The following is a 22767-nucleotide window of genomic DNA, read 5'->3' on the forward strand; positions in this document are numbered from 1 at the left end:
GCTCTTATCTTAAGAACAAAAACATTGGACATGATGGCCCTTTTATTTATGTTACAATTCTGTGTTTTGATTGTCAAGACAGGTTTTGGGTTGCCAGTTCCAGTGCTGAAATCCAGTTGGTTTAAACCTAAAAGGACTCTCTCTGATCTGAATGTTCACTACTTTAAACCTCAGCTCCTGCAGCCATCATGAATCAGTGCTAGTGCATCCTCTGCAGCTCAGTGAGTGAATTCTGGAGGTTCTGAGCTTTCACATGAGACCTGTCCATATACTGAGAATGAGAAAAACTTGTATGTGTCTCTATCTGCAGGTGAAGGCTCCGACAACACAGGTTCAGTTGTGATTGTCGTAGCTTTTTTAACACTGTAAGAGCACAGGCTACATACAGCTCCTTTAATGACAAGATCATTTAGCAAAGTAATTCTCTACAGGACATTTTGGAAAGGGCAGTCACAGTCTTGCTAACAAATGGAAACCCAGACTTTAATTCAGTTTCCTGTAATCAATTCCGTACTTTTCCATAGCCACCCCTTATTCCACATGTTACCTGTGAGGCGTCCAAAGAAGCTCTTGCAGCGTGCGCTGTCCCTCACCAGCAGAGTGTAGGCCGCCGCCCCCTCCCCAAACTCCATGTGCACGCACTGAGAGCCCAGCCCCACCTCCAGGTAACTCAGCTCCAGGATGGGCTGACTGTCCCGCTTCACCAGCCAGTCAGACAGCTGCCCCCTGCTGGAAGAAAACAATAACAACAACAACATAATCAGTGGGTGTGTTCACACGCAGACAAAAAATCTGTTATCTGATTTCTGAAGTTATTAGATTAAGGAAATGTCATGTAAACAGTTACATCTGATGTGAGTAGGGCTGGCAAAAGTATAGAAAATCAGATACTGATCAACTGATACATGTTAAATGAGTATCTAGTTTCGATACTAGTTTTCATTCATTCACAGGACAGAAATGAACATTTCCTTAATAGCTTTAGAATGATCTTGCCCTGTATCAGAACAAGTATAAGACACATAGTATGGCTGTCACAGTATTGAAAATCAGATACTAATCCATACTAAAACCAGTATCGAAAATAGACACTCTTTAGTACCAATACTGAAAAAATCCCATAACATGACAAAATATCTTGTTTGCATAGAAAACTTTTCCTTAACACTGAAATTAAGTTTAAAATCTTAGTATCGTAACAACACTAGATGTGAGCAATCTGATTTATTTCTAGTTCACACCTGTGCAGGTTTTGACAGGGAAAATTATACAAGTACGGCAAGAGAAAATGTTAAAGGGCCCATATTACACTATTTTCTGAGCTATGTTATAATGTTGTTTCCTCATCACAAACAGACCTGGAGTTGTGTTTTGTTTCATTCACACATGTTTAACACACACACCCTGCATATTTAGGCTATTTAGGAATTCTTCTCTCAAATGGAAAACACGCTGTTCCACCTTGTGACATCATATGGTGATACAGGAAGTGCTCCACTGTGTTTTTAAACTCCATACACCTTCACTAGAGTCATCTGGGTCATTTCAGCCTGGGAATTGCCAATCTCTACTGAACTAAAGGTGAAAGGCAACTTGAAAACTATCGCTTCACGACATCACAAGGTGGAGCAGAGCATTTTGAGTTAGTAAAGATGTAGACATGATAAAGTGTTCCTCAAATATCTGTGAATGAAACAAAACACAACTCCAGGTATGCTTTTGAGGAGTTAACGTTATAACATGGCTAAAAGCTCAAAAGAGTTAATTTAGCATAATATAGTCTTGTAAAAATTGAAAGAGTTATTTTCAAACTCATTGCACTTTGTCTTCCAAATACAACAGACTCTTTAAAAATCCACTGATTCACAGACAAATGTCACCAGGTGTTTTTGATGATCTTGTGCTGTAAACACACAGCCAATGTCAGATCTAATTACTGCGTTATCTGATTACTCTGGCTAGATTTTTCATCACATTTTGTTATGTACCCACTTTACTCTGTGGAAACCAAAACCAGAACCACAGCATAAAATCATGGGTATTTATTGCGCAGTTGAGAGAGAGAGACTGATGTTAGAAGTGGGTAGTAACTTTCATAAAATTGTACTTCTCTGGGTAGTTTTCAGACATCGTACTTTTACCCCTACTTCAGTAATATATTTTACAGTGTAACAGTACTCTTACTTGAGTAAAACGTTTTGGTTCCTCGTCTCACTGTAAGTCTACAAGCGACAAAAGCTTTATGTCGACAATATGAAATGATTTGAACTTTTGTGTTCCTTGCACTGCTCCTTCAGATACAATTTAGTTTCCCCCATCATTTGAAAATACAAGATTATTTGATTGAATGTTTTTTCTTTCAAATTACATGACATGACACATCCAGAGAGTTGCAATTACACTTAGTTGAATCATTTCCTGGAGCACTACTTTGTATTTTATTATTTTAAAGATCCTTTTAAGTAACTGCTCTTCCTTGAGTACATTTTTGGCTACTCTACAGACTTGGTTGCGCATGTGAGCGTAGGTCTTGTTTGGAGAGGAGAAGAGGAGCTTGCAGAAGTTGGGGGAAACATGTGGGTTGGACACTTTGAGGTCAATGTGTTCTCAAGATGTGACCCAGAAAACTGCCCGTGTTATGTAATGCCACCCCAATCCTGCAGGGCGTGTGAGACATACACTCTAGTATGGTGCATGTGATTCTTAGATATTACACAATAATCACAGTAAAATAAAATAAAAATTTCTAAGAAACACAATGTGACCCATGAACTGTTGGGAGTCAAACTAAACCAATATCTTTTATGATAAGGCCGTAAATTTTAATTGAGGTTTAATGTTGCATAAAATGTATTTATGAGAAACTTGTGCTCAGTAAACTAGTGTTTTTAACCTAAACAGACATTTTGTTTTATGACAAAGATCTGGGAATACCAATCTCTGTACGTAATTCACATGTTATGTTAACAAAGTAATCCTTTTATCAACATTAGTGATGTTACCTTCCAGAACTCCAGTTTGGTTATAAAGGAAATGCTTCTAAACCAGGTCATTTTGATACAAAGCGGCTGTTACCAAAACACACTTTGCTGCAAATATAGTTTTCATAAATCCAACATAAAAAAGGATGAATTGTAATGTTTGTAAACTTTTGAATTCATTCTGGTACCTCAATCTGACCCATCACTAGCTATATGCTATATGCTATATGTTGACGACTAAAACAGTTTTGACTTTACCTGAAAGTTTTTTATCTGCAAATTGTAGATAGTAAGTGCATGACACTGCGGTTAGCCAGCGCTGTTAGCTTTAAAGAGGGGGCATTACACTTGTATGAGGTATTAATTGCTAACACATAACATTTATATCACCATGTTACCTTTTATTGTTTTGAACACTAAATTCACAGAAAACCACATATTAAAATGTTTAATTAGTTTCAGTTTTGTTTTTGATGCTCTGATTCCCCCGCTCCCCTTGCCCTCTCTTCAGAGCAGTATCACGACACAATCGGCGTGCATCCCGTTAATGAAACTATAGTACAGTGCATCAGGTTTATGAAGTTGTAGTGTACTGTTTTGTATCGTGCTTTTGCATTGATGACAAATTGCCTTTGGGATTTGGGAGCATGGATGACACAGACTCGTGGGCTGAGTCTTGTCCAGGCTCGTACTGCTAACCCTGAGGAGGGTTCAAATAAGGCCCGGGAGATATTGCTAGATTACTTAAATATGCACGGATGACATATAAAACCACTTCAAGCATGTTTTTGATGAGGGAATGATGTTATAACACGGTAGAAAAGCACTAAAAAGTAAATTTTGCATCATACCCTTCTTTAATAAATGCTATGGATTTACACTAATTCAGATTTTGGGATAGGCACTGGAATTATGTTAGTGAGTAGGTATTATGGTTTTAATCACAAAAAGTGGCAATCCAAGTTATCTGCAAAAATATGTTTAAGAAAGTAGAAAATAAACAACTTAAGCAAGTTTTAAAAATTGTGAATAAATTGCAAAAATATATACTTTTAAACCAGTTCAGAGTCATGCCTATTTGCTCTGCTATAAATAGATGCAACTAAACATTCCCACCAAGACTGCCAAGGAACAAACCCATTCCTGAAGACAATATCATGAGCAGACGAGCCTCTTCCTGCCCTACTTTGTGTCATTGTGTCACTTCCACTGTATTGTCCTTACTGTGTATCCGAAATCATTTCCAAGAAGTAGATCCTCAGGTTAGACACCACCAGCAGAGACGGCACCTCCCCTGGCTCTCCAAATTTGACGGCTGACATCTTGGAAGAACAGGAAAACAAGAGAAATAGCAAACGTTTAAAGTGTGGATGACAGGTTTTCATGTTTTTCCAGTTCTGACTTGGCCTGTAGGGATAGTGTTTGTGGTAAACAGTTATCATAGGTTTACATCCGTTAAGTGGCAGTTTGTGGGAAAAAAAACTGTTGAGGAAAAAAAGAACAAAAATGCAGGAAGTAGCAGTCAGACAATTTACGCACAAGGAAGACATTTAGACAAGTTTTGTTTATGGTTGCTAGGTAACAGTTACGGAGCTTCCTCTACATATGCCATATCTGCTGCCCGTGTCCGACCAGAAGTAAAATAATAAACTTTACCAAAATAATAAAAAATAATAAAATAAATACAAAAATAATAAAAAATAAAATAAATAAATACAAAAAACTAGGCAGAAATATGAGGAAAATCTAAACTCTCTATACTGGGATCTGGGATAGGCCGCCATCTACCAGCAGCAGAGGAAATTACCACTGAAAAAACAAAGAATAACTAACATTAGCAACCTTTCTGACATGCTAAAAGAAGTTGTAATGAACACAATTTTTCAAGAGAAATGCTTATAACGTCTGGCAATGATTTATAGACTTAAAAATTGCACAGGAAACCTCCAGACTTTTACCTGTGACATAACAATCCTAGGAAATTTAAAATTGTGTGTTTTTTGAGTGGTTTGAGAGGACAAACTTATTGAACTGGATTAATCAAACATGATGACGAAAATTCAACTCCAGGCATGCTTTTGATCAGGGAACAATGTTATAACATGGCGAAAAGCTCACAAAAGTCAAATTTGCATAATAAGATGACATAACAAGAAACAGGGAGAGGTTTTGAATCACTCTTTCAACATTTGGACTTGTTCTCTGGAGGTTTTGGAGAGCTGTGGAGAGGAATACATAAACAAAGCTGAGATACTTGAATGAACTGGACAGAAGGCAGAGAACACACACATGCAAGTGAAAAAGAATGAGAGTGAATGGGTTACAACAGAGCAGGTTTATCACTGTGGTCTTAAAGCTGTCAGCACAACTCCTCTGGTTAGAATATATGTTAAAGGAAGCACTAAGGAGTTTGATTATGTTTTGTTATACTTTTCGTCATTGTATTTTTATGACAACTAAAGTAAAAGTAAGTAGTATGACTAAATGGTTGGGTATGTTCATGATTTATAAAAGTAGAAAATGCATTATTTTACAGTCAAGGAACTCAAAACCAGACCATAAGAACACTAAAAATATATGGAACAAGTAGTAAAAATAAAATTAAGATACTATAGTTTTAAATGGTCAATGATCAGCTTGGGTCTTTTTAATGGAGGAGTCTAAAGCCAATGCTCTGTCAGTAAAAGCATGCGGTTTGGAGCAGATGGAAGACTTTGGATTTTTACCAACATAAAACAGAACTAGTTCATTTTAATCTGTCTGTAGTGGTCCAAACTTATTCCTGAATTTAGAAACACATTCCTGGATTTATTATTCACTGTGATGAATTTATAAGCTTCACGATTTGTCATCACGATAATGCCAACAACTAGCATGCTAACAAAGCACTATAATTAGATGCAGACAGCGGTCTCATTTGGACACTAAGAGCTGGATTTACAACACAGCTGTACCAAGACAAGGCAAATTTAGCTTTATTACATGAGTAAATTTGGTACAGGCCCTTTAACCAGAAAGTTAAGATGAAATTAAATATGAGAAATTTGGATCAATGTTGCACATAAAATTTGCATGTGACAAAAACCTTTATTTCCTTATATTTACGTAGGTACAAGAAAGTTGGTATAGTTGAAAACGTTGATTTTTTTCACTATTTGCCTTAAAATAAATGTTAAATAGCAAACTAATGAAATGAAAACTCCAAGCCAAACAAATTATCTTGGCAAAGGAAAGTCTGCTGTATTTTTGCATAGTTCCATGTCCCCAAAGGCGCTGGAAACTATTTGGCCGAAGTGCGTGAAAGTGGGTTATGGTTGAGCCGGAAAACGTCTGTTCCACTCGCACTCAGTCACCAAAAATACAACCAACTGCTGTAAAAATACACCAAATCATTATAAAAATACGCCCAACCATTATTTTATTTAGTAATGTTCCAGTGCTAGTCATGCTACGAGGCTTCGGCCGCAGTCAGGGCACTATTAGCTACGATAAAAATACAACACTTGTGCATGGTGTTTTGTCAAAATGTAATGCCAGTGTCTTATGATCACTTAAAACTAAAATAAATTAAAAATGATAACAATTAATGCAATGAAATGAATAATTTTTATAGCATTTGGGGTAAGTTCTGTGTATTTTTGGCCATTTAAGGTGTCATTTAGTTCCTGTTCATGAGCTCATATGATAAGGTGTAAAGTTAAGCCAAATAGATAGATTGTGTTTATTTTCATACCTCATAAAAAAGATAAAAATATCTTATAAAAACACATTTTTATCCCTATCCACGTATTTAAATGTTCCCATTTGTTCACATTTCAAAATGAAAGGAGTCTGCTTTTTATAAAGTGGTCTCTGGTGCCCAAAAAGTTGCATGAAAAGATAAAGGAAGTTTTTGGTTTTTTTGCAAAAGCTTGAAAACATTTTGAAACCCAAGAAAAAAGTTAACAGGCGCTGCTAACGACTAATGCAGTTAATCGTGTGCATATTAGAGAAGATATCGATTTTTTTTTAGCCAATACCGATATCCGATATTTGACCTGCTGTGGCTGATAACCGATATTTTCCAATACCTACACTTATTAAATTAATCTTAACTTAAAGTAAAAATCACAAATTAACTTTTCACTTTTGTAAAAATAACAACTAAATGTATATATGTGTGATATAAAATAGTTAGTTGCGTGATCTTGTAAAAATATAGCCGTATAATGTTCGTTTATTTTCATTGTTGATCAGGAGTCTGTACAAAAAGACACATCTGATGCACAAACTGGGAATGACACATGGGCACAGGAAGAATGAGATTGTGCCAGAAAAATATCAGTATCAAACATCGATATCGAGACTGGAACCGATATATCGCCCATCTGTAGTATATATGTAAATTAATTTCAATCGATTAGAACAAGTTATATGTCTGAAAGCTGTGAAAAGGTAAAAAATCCCAATTCCAGGCTGCTTTTATTGTTTTCCCAAACTTATTTTAGTTCATGTTGGATGCTGCAGCACCTGCTTGTCTCTGCTTGCCTGGAATGTTCCACAGAATGACATAAAACTTAAACTTCTCCATGGAAACAAAACCACAATGATGCCACCAGAGCAGGTATTTGTTAGCAATAAAAACACCTCCAATTGAAGTAATGCAAGATAGATAATTTTAATGCTTTATGATGAAACATTCCAGGCAAATCAGTAGTGTTGCCTTGTATCTGTGTAATTCCTCAGTCTTCCAGGTAAGTTCCATAATGGTCCATGAGTGTATACTAGTCTATGAGTCTTATACTAGAATCTGATTTTCGATACTTTTGGCGACCCTACAAAGCAATACCATCTCCACGGAGACAAGCAGGTGCAGAAAAGTTAAATAGTGCGCCTTTAAATACCAAAGCCACAGCGTTAGGAAGTAGTTAAAGCCTGGATAATGTATAGTACAGGAGCTTTAAGTATGTAGGAACAAATAGTAGCTAACATTCCACGCTTCGCCACCTCCAGTAATCCTCCACAAAAGACGTAAACAACATTTTTGACCCTGATCCAGCCGGTTTACAGACGCTATATACATAAACATATTTCCAGCCTTGTTATAATTTACACCGCACATTTAAATCTTACTACCGCCGCTGCTATATGTACTCCAACATAACAGGAAGGCCGCTCACACATTTCTCCAATTCCAAACTTTTTCTGGCTTCGATTTTCCATTAAAAATCCGAGCGATACAATCTAATGCCTTTGTTCTGCATCATTAGCGCAACAGAACTACCGGCAGCAGAGAGATCCATTGTAATCGCTCCATGTCTGTAAGCCAGGTATTAGCTAAATAGTACTTGTACTGCGGGCGAAAATGTTTTTACAAGGTGAGCTACTGGGAAGTATCCTCATGGGTGGACACATTATAAGGTACGGCTCTTCTACAGTGCGGTTCAATCAGCCATGGCACTGGCTCAATGGTTTTGGAGCTGGAAGTTGGTGAAATATTTGGGTGGGCTGGTCAATAATAGTAACACAGTAGTCTAGCATAATACTTTCAAAGACTTTCACTTTATTATTCATGCACAGAGATGGTAAGCAACGTCTGCAACTGTAGAACCACAGGCATCAATGAAAGTGGGTGAAGTATTTGGCCCAAGGACACAACAAAAGCATTCCCTGTTTGGAACTGGGATCAAACTGAACAACCTTCAGGTTAATGAATGTTCAAGTTCAAACCACTGAGTCACCCAGTTACTTAAACTATATTTTAAGGAAAGTAGCCTATACTTAATAATATTCTAGATATTCTGAAAACCATGAGATGCCCAAACTCGTCTGATCTGAGGCCGAGCAGGGTTGGGTCTGGTTAGTACTTGAATGGGAGACGGCTGGGAATTCCAGATGCCACAGTGGAGCAGCAGGGGCTGAGTGGTTAGAGTGTTTGTACACCAATCAACCAAGGTTGGCTGTTCGAACATCTATGCAACAGTGCAAACTGTTATTGTGTCCTTGGGCAATACACTTAATCCACACATTGATGTATGTATAAAAGTGCCTTTGTGAGAAAGGACAATGAATGGAAATGAGCCCATGGCTACAATCCTGTGCGTTACAGCATGTGTCTCATGTATGTTCATTAAGATGTCCCAACCAAATACACGATACTATTGTGAATATTGCTCATTGCTCGTGTGGTTACACACTGGGGGGGCATTTTATTAGGTACACTGTCTGCCTAGTAAAGGAATACCTTTAAAAACGAATGCAGCTCCTCTTCCTCCTCAAAAACCTCCACGTCAAAGAAGAGTTTGAGCCGGTGGTCTACAGCATCGAAGTCTTCACAACTCAGATCCAACTCATCTATAACAGAGTACATTTTTGTAATTATTGACAAGAATATAATTAAATACATCTTCAAATGATATGGTACATGAATGGTGAGCCATAGTTTCCTGGCAGCGTACGAACTGATTATTTGGCCGAAACAAAAACCCAGAGTGTATTTTTACAGCGCAGGGCCACAGCTTTAGCCAACAGCCCCCGCATTTAGAGCAATAAATCTGACTTAAGGGTTATTTTAGCATTACTGATGAAGAGGTGCAGCTAATTGAAGTTGACGGCACACAGACGCAAAGAACTCTGTGACATTAATATCCATGGGAAGAGTTATGGATGTAAAATGATCTTTGAACTGAGTATGGTGTGAATTTCAGAGAGGAGAGGTGCAAGTACAGACAGAAGAGACAGAGAGAAGACAAAACAATAATTGAACCAGGCCAGTATTCGGGAAGAACTGAAAACCTCATAGCAAATCTCACAGCAGCAGTTGATCTACCTTATTGTCAAAAAAAAACAAAATACCAAAAACAGGATCCCTGTTTAAGAGATTGCACTGCAGAGCTGGCAGTGAGTGCCCCTGGTACAGCAGAGCAGTGCAATTTCTCTAATATAAAATTAATTCTACAACAGTCCAGTTTTACTTTATTAAAATACATACAAATATTTTTGTGTCTAGCTTTATTACCCTCCTCCAGGCCAAGGGAGAGTCAGGTTTATGGAGACGCACACCCACGCACATAAAGGATGCAAGTTTTTGTCTATTTTTCACTATAATGAAAACATCCTTTTATTTAAGTCTACCTAAGTTTTTTAATTTACAAACTTTTTCCAAATCTATAACCAAAAACGTAACATGTCATAGTGAAATACAATATAATTTCCATGGTAGCATTAGTGAGCAAATCCAATGTGCATAACTTCATAGGAATGCATTCAATCTTTCAATAACACTTTGGCCCAAATAAGACGAGAGTTCGACCAGTTCCAACAGACCTGCATATTTAGACAATACAGTCACTTACCCTCATCAATATTTTACTGTTGAAATATATGGAATACATTTTCACACCATTCTACACATTTAAACCCAAACACCCTAAAACGAGGGCCCAACACACCCCTTTCTTGGCTGGGGTGTCTAATTAATTCAATAATCATTTCAACATTACACTTTTACACGAGAAAAAGCTGTGATTTGGCAGAACACGGTTAGCTGGAGACGCGCCCAAACGGCAGTAAAAAATAACTGCTATTTTATTAGCGTTTACGGCCCGATTCGGATCCTGTATTCCGTTAGCTAGCGAGCGGCATCAGATGTGGCATGTGGGATAAACTGTTTAGGTTAGCGCCATCTCCAGAAAAAAATGCTAGCTTTGATTGACTGCGTTTGAGTGAAGATGGTAAGCTAGCAGGGAGGAGCTGGTGTTCGCTAGGCTAAGCTACGTCTCTCTCTGCCACATCTGCCCATAGCCTGGTCCGTTTTTAGCCAAACCACATGCTAACAGATTGGAGTCATTACTGGAAGCGATGGGAGAGGAAAGAAAGCTGAGTGTAATCATAGGCCTCCTGCGTTCTTCCTTTTTCTGTAACTGCATGTAAACTACATTTCTCAAAGTACTGGTCTAAATCACTCCAAATGACACTTAAAGATCCTATATTATACAAAATTGACTCTTGAGAGCTTTAAGCCATGTTATATTGTTGTTATCTCATCAAAAACATACTTGGAGTTGTGTTTTGTTTTATTCACACATGTTTGAGTAATCCAAATCTCAAAATTGAAGAAGCTGTACCGGTAATTTTTTATTTAGCTACCTTTTACTTTTTGTTCAGTAGATATTGGCAATTCCAATGCTGAAATCATTCAAATGATTCTAGTGAATGTGTGTGGACTTTAAAAACACAGTGGAGCACTTCATTACCACATGACATCACAACGTGGAACATACCGTTTTCTGTTTGAGAGAAGAACTCCTAAATATGCAGGGTTGTGTGTTAAACATGTGTGAATGAAACAAAACACAGCTCAGGGTCTGTTTTTAATGAGAAAATTTTTGGGATATTATAACATAGATCAGATAATAATGTAATATGGGCCTTTTAATAAACACAGACCTTGTTTTAGTCTCTCTGGACCAAGAAAAAATGTATTAGCCAATTATATTTGTGATTAGTTTTGTGATTTGATATTGAGTTTGCAAAGCAGATATTCCCTGGATAGTTAGCAAACAGTGAATGCAGCTGTTATTACATAAGATACACGCATATTTTAGCTATCCGGTTTATGCATGCTAATGACCAGATTAGCATAAACTACCAAAATGTAAACTAATCCTTAGACATTAGCAGATATTTCAAGTCAGAATGTGTAAGATTAAAGCTGTACTATGTAACAATTCTGCTGGTCTGGCACCTGCTTGTCTCAATGGAGATGTTATCACTTTTCCTGGAATGTTTCACAGTATGGCATTAAGCTCTACATCTAGTATTTATTCAATCACAGGTGTGCTTGTTTTGACTCTCCACAGATTTGACCTGTAATTTGGCTTTGGAGTGTCTCACCTGCTTGTCTCCGGGGAAACCAAAAACATCTCTATGGAGAGAAACAGGTGGTGGTGGTCCGTAAGAAAAGTTACATAGTGCACCTAGATACTAAGATATGTGTGACTATTGCGTGTGTTGTTTTTTTTTAAACCAACAAATAAACACCAACTTGGCTGAACTTTAATTGTGAATATTATAAATAAAAAAGGCTATCGCTAACTAGCAATGTGTCTCATGTAACACCATTCAGCACTAGATACGTTTCATATCTATGGCTGTGTTCAAACATGCAGGACCAGACAGACAATCACTACGTTACATGCACAGAGAAATTCAAATTTCATCTTTGCCCGAAACCTGTTGCCCCAGTCTACAGCAGGTCCAAGAACTGAAGATGTCAGACGCTTGTAGTAAGTTAGCATTCGCATTCGCAGTAATCCTTTTCAGCTATAATTACTAATAAAAAACAGCTATCATAAATATAATCACACAGAAATAGATAATCACATTTACATTTGATTTTCAGACATGCTAGGAACTGCTAGTTTCATTTTCACTTTAACGTAGTGAACCAAAACAAAATAGCATGTGCTTGGTGGGTGCTGGGTGGAGAGGCCGTAGTTTGTCATTGGTGCTCATCTAACGCATCCAAATGCATTTCAAATATTTGCCTGGCTCTTTCTTACCTCGTGCAGTTGAACGCCTCTCCTAGTCTGTGCCTAATGTAAAGTGGATTGTGCGGTTACATGCAGCAGGTATCTGAGTATTCATTAGCTTCTCCCGATGTGGAATCTTTGAGATTCTATTCACAATACCTCAATTGGAGCTCCTGGATTTACCTGCATTTACAATAATGGATTTGAATTGGTCTAGGTCAGTTATCCCTTTTTCCTGGTGTCATGTAAATGTAGTAAATGACTAAACCAGGACTAGAACAGAACCACACCAAGGACTAAGCTGTGATCAGACTAAACCAGGGCAAGTGTGAGGGCAATTTGAGTCTATAAATTTTGTATTTACCCAAGCATCTGTACCCACCCTCTGAAGAGGTCATTCCTGATGGGCACAGTGACACCTGGGCCGCAATAGCCTCCGTGTCGGTGTAGTGGTAGCTCCCGGCCAGCTCCTCCCCGGTCTCTGTGGTGTTGGAGGGGCTGGACTGGTCCCCCTGGCTCCCCCCAATGTAAAAGGAGCTAAGGGCTGTCAGGAAGGCGGAGGTGGGGTCATCGGTGTTGGTTCCATTCACATGGAGGCTTGTGTCGGGAAAGTCCTCCTGAGGAACAAAAATGTGATGTTACAAATTTTTGTTCCAAAACAATTAAATGAGAGTGCCCTTGTGAATGAACTTGAGATTATGATGGAAATTCTTGGTTGCAGTTTGGAGACTTTCTAATCCAAAGACCCAAGTAACTTAGTAACAGTATTTTCTGAGCAATGTTTGGGCCATTGGAACCATTCTGCACTTGGCAAATCCAGACTGATAGCTCTTGGTATTTTTTATACAGAGGATATCAGTCTGGTCCTCACTCTCTCCGTTGAATTTTGGGCCATAACCAAACACAACTGTCCAATCAGATTTGTTTATTTCATTATTTTCACATGAAATCATTTGGAATAAAATTACATTTTTCTCACTTCAGATTAATAGAGTTTAATGCTTCACTCATTGATTCTGCAGAAGCAGCCAGATTTGTCTTGAAAAGGACAGATCATGCATGTCCTTGGCTAATCCACTCAGCAGTCACCAAACTCACATCTCCGTAAAGTATTTTGTTTTGTCATTTCAATTACACCATTTATTTTGTATTTCCATTCGGCAAATGGTCCTAGTATTAATGATGATCACTAAATTCTAAAAAAAATTTATATTTTGTTTTGTTAAATTGTTAATTGCAGTGGCAACTATCCTATTTTTTCCTCATTCTGAAATCCATGGATAATACATTTATGTAACCCTGAAATTCCAACCCTGGAATTTCCCTGGGACAGATTCACAGATTAATGACCACAAATCAACAACCTTCCTGATCAGTACCAATCTCCACCCCACCCCATTCAAACAGTGACTCAAGTGTCTTGCCCAAGGACCATACTGCAACACTACGAACTGACCAGAATAGGACTGTCTTGTACCTTATCATCAGAGACTGAGTTGAGGGTCCCGTCCAGGTGATCTTCATCCCTGTCACTGCCCGGTCCAGGAGGCTCATCGACGGGAGTGCTGCTGTAGGGGGCGCTGTGGTCGGCCAGCTGCACCACACGGTCGCTGCTACATCCTGGACACGTGCTCCTGCCTGGGGACAAGAGAAGACCTGGGACACTTAACCCCTTTCAAATGAAATACTAGAACTGGATGTATGAATTATGGATGAACACTGGCAGGACTTCAGACAGCAGTGCATGTGTTGTAGGAGGCTGGTTTATGTAATGTTTTGGAGAGGAGCAGATGTTACGTAACCTTACTTCAAGAGCAGTGGCGATTTCCCCGGTAAACTCAGTGTCACGTTATTCTTTTTTATATATTACTGCATTGACTTCAGAAACAAGAAAAAATTGATCTTCTTTCATTCTGTTTTGTTGTTTTTTGTTGGTCTGTTTTATTTTTCATGTTTTATTTATTGATATTGCCTTCAATTTAATTTAAAGTTGTACACTCTAACTTTCTGGAGGTGGCGCTTGACCTGTTTGATTCCATGGAAATAGAAAGTTAAAACCATACTTCAAAACATTCTCCATGGAGGTAGATGGGTACAAGTTGCATGCCATACTTCAGTTTTAGCCAGTGGAATAAAATGTCCATGGAGACAAGCAGAAGGAGGCTCTCTTCCAGGGTAGCCAGGTTTGTGGAGATGCAAGCCAGCTCACAGTAAGGACGCATGTTTTTTCAGTCTTTCCACGCAATAAAATGATCTCAAATGGAAAAAAAACCCAAAACAAAAAAGCCACTTTTAAAAAAATTTGCCAAAAAAAGGCTTTTCGTTTTATTTTATTTGCTTGTAAATAATATGTTGATTATTATAGCTCAACAATATAAACCTCTACAACAAGAAAACAGATTACCATATTTTAAAATTCACCTAAAATCACTTTCACACTTCACGTTCCAGGCATTATAAAAACATTTTTTTTTAATAATTACGCAATAGTTTATGCACCTGCCTGTAACCTGATACATGTGTCCTCTTGTCTTCTCTTATGTCACCATGAGTACGCACAAGACGTTTTTGAATACAGTTTATTTAAAGACTGAAACTGTGGATAATTTGTTTTTGCTAACTCCTTGAACCATTAAATTACACAGTTACATTTTTTTTTGCCCGTTCTCGTATAAATGACGCCACAGCATAAATTGTTTTGTTAGTCGAAAATTCCTGGTATTTCTATTTCTTGGTATTTGTTATGCAATATCACCACACTTCCTTCAATTGCAATGAGCACAATACACAATCCCACATAATCGTCTAGGCAAGCTTTCAAAAATTTTGACCCTAAAAAGACAAGTATGTGCATAACAATATGTGGTAACAAGGACTTATTTACTTTGGGGAATTAGGGAGTACACGTTCTAAAATATGTCAAATATGTTTTTGGTTTTTTTTGGTTAAAGTATAAAAATGAAACAATGCAATAGCTCAGTAGTAGTGGCAGTAGTAGTAGTAGATTCTATGGCAAACAACAGCAAATCAACAATGATGATAGTAGTAGTAGAAGTATTAGTAGTAGTTTACGTGCTCCTCAGCCTTCATCACATCACCCTGACTCCTCCCACCTCCTCTACATCCAATCAGCACCCACTCTGTCCAGTTTAAACCCCCATTGCAGATGCACAACCACTTCAGAGGGTACTGCGCCTCACCTCCTCCGCAGTATCTCCTTAACTCACTTCTACCACCTCCAGTGTCCAGACCCCGGGAGGAAAAGACATCTCCTAAACGTCTTCCAACCAGCTCATCCTTCATCGCAATATCTTCTGCCAGGTCCGCACGCCAAAGATAACTAATTCAATACAGCTCAGTAATACTTCTCTCTTTGTGTTTGTCTGAGTCTCTGAGGTTGAAATTGTAGAAGTAACAGTAGTAAAGAAAATGAAAGTAGTTAGCGGTAATAATTATTTATCAACTATCCAGTGCGGTAGAGGTAAAAAAGAAAACAGGAAGTAGAAGTTGTTGTGAGTATTAACTCGTTCCTTCAAGATAATATTTCATTCTTCAGGCATGGTTCCAGCCTGTATTAGGGCGGATTTAGGATGGCAAATATAAAAGATATATGTGTATTTATAATAGGTAGCAGGTTTGAATGGGTGGGCAAGACTTTAAAGAATTTTTATTTCCATCCTAGCAAGATAATATCTCGTGGACATTTCCTTTACGTCAGCTGCAGGGATCCATGTCTTGGAACTCTACTTTGTACTTGAGTAATATTATTTTGAAGTAACGGGGTTCTTACTGTGGCTACTCTACCCGTCTCTTTGTATTTCATAAACCATTCATCCCCATCATCATTTTGAACTGAACACAAGAACCAAAAACAAGTTATTTTTTCTGCCTTACAAAATAGAAAACACTTCACATTTGCAAATTATATGCTAGTTCACTTGTTAGCTACAGCGCCGCTAACACAAGGATGAACGCCAACAAATACCGACATCATGTGTCAAAGCTGCAGTCTGAGCACATGTGCAGACAGGTTATAATGCAGACCTATGGGAGGCAGGGGCAAAACAAGCTCTGTTATCTGTGTACGGCTGATTATAGAGGTGGGAATGGAGTGGGGCAATCTAAACCATAAAGATAAATACTGAGAGGGACGCTACGTGGTATTTTGGGAAGAGGTTGTTGGCAAAAAATAAAAAATAAAAAAAATAAAAATCAGACTGGAATGGAAGACTTTTAATTTTATTCTGTTGTAGTTGGATATTAAATTATGTATTATTTTATGTTGTATTTGTTTGTTGTTATAATTTTTTATTATTATTTTCATGTTCGAAGAAAATTGTCAATACAAAGGATAAATGTTTCAATACAAATACACAAAAGGGAAAAATTATATATATTTTAGTTTAGTTTTATATTTTAATTTCTTCATGTTTTTGTTTTCAAATAAAATTTCAAATAAAAAATTGTAGGGAAAAATATGAAAAATATTTATACTAGATATACTACACCACTGATTGGTCCAAATTTGGGAAGATACAGCCACCCTAAACAAACACACTCATTTCCATTTGGAACAGATCAAAAAACAACTAAAAACTTGTTCTGTCGTGGGAGAAAGGCATTTTGAATTGATTTGCAATTCATGATTTCAAATTCAGGATTCAGGTCACAGAGCACATTGTGAAGAACTACAGGACATTTCAGAACATGTTTGTAGAGGTGTAAACTACAGGGTTAACAGGTTTTATACTTAAAAAGACAGGATATTGTGTTGTTTCTATTACTTAAATGAATGCAATTTCCTAATAATTGCAATTGATCCAGCCTCATAACAAAACTTTAAATTCTCAAGTTTGTGCCTTCAAATCTTATACAACACGTATCAATTTGAAACTATTTCTTTTTTCATTCCAATTTCAAATCCCTATATTGAGTTTTGCCTTGCTTTTTCCCACCGTGTCACTGCATCCTTTTTAGAACTTGGCTTCTCCTTTTTGACGTCAATGCTCCTCGGCCATGTGAACTGGTGCCAGGTGAAACGACGTATCCCGTATCCTGACACGAAAACAAGGCATTTTTCATGGTTTTGGGCCCGAAAACCGTTCAAATAAACGTGTGCATAGCTGAGAGGTTTGGTGAGTGAGGTTTGAACATTACTCAGCGCCGAGGGTGGAGGGGAGGCGGAGGGGTGGGGTATGGTGCAGAGGCGCGGGTGCGTGGAGGGGATGACAGGTCCTGGTTTAAACCGCGACTGAACCATCTGTGGTCCCTGTTTTTCCGCTTGTTTGGACTGTAAGCTAATAAAGTGCAAATATAGCCGTTTGCTAATCTGTGCGGTGCGGTGCGACGCAAGTGAAGGTTTTATAAGGGTTTGTATTGCTTTTACTTTCCCCATTGACCTAAAAATATACGTTTAAAAAGTAGGATTCTGTTCCAAGTGTAAACGATTCCTGAAGCATTAATATTAGAGCGTCGACTGATTAATTGCAATCATTTATCATTTTATATTTCAATCAATTCAATGCATGTTTTAGTCAAATTACAAGCTAGTGACGGCTATTTTCCTTAAATTTTGGATCCTAGAGTAGTTAACTGGACATACTACTCCTATTTATTGTTCAATAAATGCCAAATTTCCAATATTTATACTATTTTAGCATGTAAGCTGTTAAATAAGGATGGTCCTATATTGATTTTTTTTTTCTTTGAGATGATACTGATACCAATTTTGACTTTTAAAATCTATAGTACAGACCAAATTTCTGTAAAGTTATAGTGAAGTTTAAACATTAACTTGACAACATGTATTTATCTGGGATATAAATTCATATTTTCACTCATGAGTCTGTCCTGGGTGCATCATATTTGTCTTTTTGAACAATCTGGGAATGACACATGGGCAAACACAGACTGGGGCAGTGCACAAAAAACATCTGTGCCAAATATCGACTAAAATTTCAACATTGAACAGACAAAGATGTTTGTGAAAATCCTCAGTTATCATGAAACCATCCCTGACATTTGCTAAATTAACTGTGAAACTTTTGGTAGGAAATGTCTTGTATCTTGTTTTGTATTTTGTAGTGCATTAGCGTGTAAGCTGTGGAGGAGCGAATAATTGAATTGAATTAAAGTGTATTGCATTTCACTGTGCTATTTATTAATTATCGTTTATTGTAATACTTACCACTAAAATATATTAAACTTCAATATGTGTTATCGTGACATATACCATTTCTATTAGTTGATATATCCAAAATTTAAAGTGCATTCCTAGAGGAAAACGACTTAAAGTGAAACACAAAATCTACTTTTTAAAATACTAAACTGTGCAAATGGTGCTCTAATAGTATAGTATCTACTGTTCCTTGTAATCTATTGGCAATTTTAGTGCAAACTAGGTATATTTGCAGGTTTCTGGTCGAAAACATAAAAATATGTGTGAGGTGCCTCCAGCTGCCACTACAATTTCAAGTACTATGTGACATCACACAGGACTGCCCTGATTATAGCCAGGTGTTTCTGATTATAAACACCTGGCTGGAGGGGCGGAGTTTGAAGTGTTAGACCAATCACACTGTTCCTAGATGTGGTTGTGGGCAGAGTTTAAGTGTTTAGTCCCACTTTAAATAACTGATTCCCATTTTAACTCTACCTGCAGCGTCTGTACTATCCTCTTCATCCGCTCTCTCCTCCTCCTCCTCTTCCTCTCCATCCTCTCGCAGCACCACAGCAGACCTCAGCCTCCTTTTGACCCTGGCTCCTGGCTCCTGGTCGCTGCCCTGGTCCTGCTGATGGGAGAAGTCCAGTCCACAGCGCAGACACTGCAAACGGACATGTCCAAAACCCAGGGAGAGGAGCTGGTTCTGCTCCACCACCCCACGGAGCACCTCTGTCAAGGCCTACAACACACACAGGGAGAACTGGTCAGAATCTTAAGGTCCTATATTACACAAAATTGACTCTTGTGAGGTTTTTGCAGTGTTATAATGGTGTCACCTCATCAAAAACATACCTGAAGTTGTGTTTTGTTTCATTCACACATGTTTGAGTAATCCTATATTATTAGTCTGTCTTCGTCTCCAAAACTCAAAATGAGCAAAATTGAGAGAGACTTGCACAAGACAAGACAGCACAAATCAGCTCACCTCTTCTAGCTCCAATCAAGTCAGTTCTTTAAGGCCAAATTATGTTAAAACAAGTAACAGAGCTTCAGACAGGGCAGTGTCTCCAGTCAGCTTCAACCGTGCTTGTGATTTAGATGTTATTTCTTGGCCTGGAATGTTCCACAGAATGGCATTAAACATATCGAGTTACAGGACAAAAAAGGTCAGATCTGTGAAGAGGTGAGCTTGCTCACAGAAAGAACATGTGCATTTTTCAGCAATAAAAACACCCATAATTGGAAAAACGACATGCACTACACAATATACATTTTAAAAGCTAAAAAAGCTAAAAGCTACATTTTCACAGACAAAACGGCAAATCAGTTATGGCTGGAAACAGTGCCCAGATGACCTAAATGTGAGTCAGAATTTCAGAATTCAAATATATTTTCTTTTCCCAAAAATGTGGTTTTAATTAAAGAGGGGGTTTTAGGCAAAATCAACTTTTTTCTACCCTGGTATAATGTTGTTCCCTCATCAAAAACATCCCTGAAGAGGTTTAAAATGTCATCCAAACTTGGATATTTGGTAATCTAGAGATCTCTCCCGGGCACTATTCAAACCCTCATTGCTGTTAGCAGTACGAGCCTGTACAAGGCTCCGCCTACAAGCTTAATTCACCCATGCTCCGACATGGAAATTTTTCATAAAATTACAAAACCATGATACAAAACGATACACTACAACTTCAGAAACCTGATGCAATGTGCAGTAGTTTCATTAGCGGGATGCACGCTGACTGTGTTGTGATAACGCTGTGAAGAGGGAGTGACTTAGAACGGAGAGCGAAGGGAGCAAGGGAAGCGTCAATAACCAAAGTGAAACCACTTCAACATTTTAATATATTTTTTTGGCAAATATAGCATTTTCAAAACAGAAAAGGCAACATGGTGATCTAAAGATATTCTGTGTTAGTAATTAATACCCCATAGAAGTGTAACATTCACTCTTTATGTTATGTTTACAAAAAGTGCATCACCATCAGAATTGGGTTGAATTTGAACTTTCAGACCAGGTGAACCTGATAACACGGTCTACACTAAAGCTATATTTTTGTCAAGTACCAAATCCATAAAAATGCACTTTGTAGCCGGGACGCCTCGCAGCCATAACACTGGTAATCGTTGGAGGCAGCTATGGTTTTCATCCTGGCTATTCTTAATTCCTCTTTTATTGACGAACACATTACATTTTTACTGGGTAGCTTGAAAAATCTGTAACCTTCCCAGAATTGCTCTCAGCCCTGCCTATTGTTTGTCTTTGTGAAAACCTTTAAGTTCTCTCTACAAACGCGCTCCACATTAAGGAATTGGCATGGCCGCATGTTGCCGTGTTCAAGTTCTATCTGGCACGCTCCGGAAAGTTGCACAATGTGAGAAGACTACGGCTATAAAAGAGGCAGTAAACATGGTACAGCCTGTTCTGCACAATGTTGACATGGGATTGGGGGAGAGGGGTCAAAGGTCGAGCCGTAAACCCCACCGCAAAGCATAAGTATGTCCAATGGGCGATTGTTGATGTTGTTATTGTGAATTTATGGTGAATTGTTGAAACTGAAATCAATAGGTTGTGTTCACGATCTAGATTTTGATGATGTCATGATTTCAGATGAAGAGCAGGGGTCTGTGTAACTCTACGGAAGAGTCACTGTTTTTGAAAGAAATATACAAATATCTACAAACGTTGAACCTTATTCATTATCTTTTTCACAAACTTGCCATTGCGGTGATTAATAAGAATGGTCAGAACGCATAAGGTAAATGACTAATAGATTTGGAGCACTGAGTGAACAAGTTATTTTTTTTAAATGTTTTTAAAACCGTAAAAATCAGGAACAGCTCCTTTAATCTTATGTCTCTGTTCAACTAACAATAACATCTTTGGGGTAGAATGATGGCACAATTGTGTTTTGTTTCATTCACACATGTTTAACACACAAACCTGCATATTTAGGTTGAGTTCTTCTCGCAAACAGAAAACAATCTGTTCCACCTTGTGATGTCATGTGGTAATACAGGAAGTGCTCCAATGTGTTTTTAAACTCCACACACCTTCACTAGAATCATTTAGATAATTTCAGCCTGAGAATTGCAAATCTCCACTAACTTGAAACTACCGCTTCATGACATCACAAGGTGGAACAGAGCATTTTGATCTTTAGAGATGCAGACAGACTAATAAAGGATAACGCAAACTTTTGTGAATAAAACAAAACACAAGACAACGCAACTCCAGGTATGGTTTTGATGAAATAACAACATTCTAACATGACTTGAAGCTCAAAAGAGCTCGATTTTGCGTAATATAGGACCTTTAAGCAATAGGGATTTCAAAATGTTGTAATGTCCCCCAAAATAATAGAGGCGATTGTGGTTGATGTTACCTGCAGCGCCTCCTGTGGGTGGTCGTCGAGCAGTACGTAGCGTCTTCTCTGCTTCTCTTTGCTGATGTAGTCAAACTGGAGCTCTACAGCAGGGAGTTTTGCAGAGTCCTGTGGCAAGAGAATGTAGACAAATTTAATTACAATTAAAAAAAAAGTAGCTTGTAATAAGAACATAATTGAAACTGAAAAACAAATACAAGTTAAAGGTCAGATCTGTGGAGAGGTGACCCCAGTATGAATGCATATTTTTCAGGGTAAAATGTGAACTTTAATGTGTACATTTTGAGAACAATCCAACTATTATTACACTAAATGAATTGAAAATATAATTGCAGGTACTATGTTTGGGACACAAGTGTGATTTTCTGACAAACGTGTTTATGCAGTTAGACACAGTATACAATATGTTGTCAGTATTTACCGCTTGTGTCCAGGTGGCCTCAGTAGTGTCCACTCTGGTGAGACTGTCCAGCTCCAGTCTGCACCTCTCCTGTCCCTTGTGCACATCCACCTCCAGTAGCAGACCCCTCCTGAGGCGCAGGAACACCTCTCTGCTCTGCTTCCTCCTCTGCTCCTCATCCTCCTCTTCATCAGACAGCACACCCACCAGCAGGGGGTGGCACAGGTCCACTGCAAAAATGTTTAAAAAAAGAGAGCACGTTTTTACGTAAAATCATGATGGATCTTAATAAAAGAAACTAGTCCGATGAAAACTGCGGTGCTCA

General features: G+C 38.1%; 1 protein-coding gene across 1 annotated transcript in view; it reads right to left on the minus strand.

The window, feature by feature from the left end:
• The window catches only part of stk11ip (serine/threonine kinase 11 interacting protein), a 49171-nt gene that overhangs the window by 18121 nt on the left and 8283 nt on the right, over window positions 1–22767 (minus strand). The window contains exons 15-22 of the mRNA XM_055228391.1: window positions 22464–22672; window positions 22043–22150; window positions 19149–19395; window positions 13971–14131; window positions 12876–13110; window positions 9205–9314; window positions 4206–4303; window positions 548–729 (exon numbers count right to left, since the gene is read on the minus strand). Coding sequence (XP_055084366.1) covers window positions 548–729; window positions 4206–4303; window positions 9205–9314; window positions 12876–13110; window positions 13971–14131; window positions 19149–19395; window positions 22043–22150; window positions 22464–22672 — 1350 coding nt within the window. The remainder of the gene's footprint in view (window positions 1–547; window positions 730–4205; window positions 4304–9204; window positions 9315–12875; window positions 13111–13970; window positions 14132–19148; window positions 19396–22042; window positions 22151–22463; window positions 22673–22767) is intronic.

Source organism: Periophthalmus magnuspinnatus, chromosome 2 (genome assembly GCF_009829125.3).
Source record: "Periophthalmus magnuspinnatus isolate fPerMag1 chromosome 2, fPerMag1.2.pri, whole genome shotgun sequence".
In the NCBI taxonomy this organism is placed as follows: Eukaryota; Metazoa; Chordata; class Actinopteri; order Gobiiformes; family Gobiidae; genus Periophthalmus; species Periophthalmus magnuspinnatus.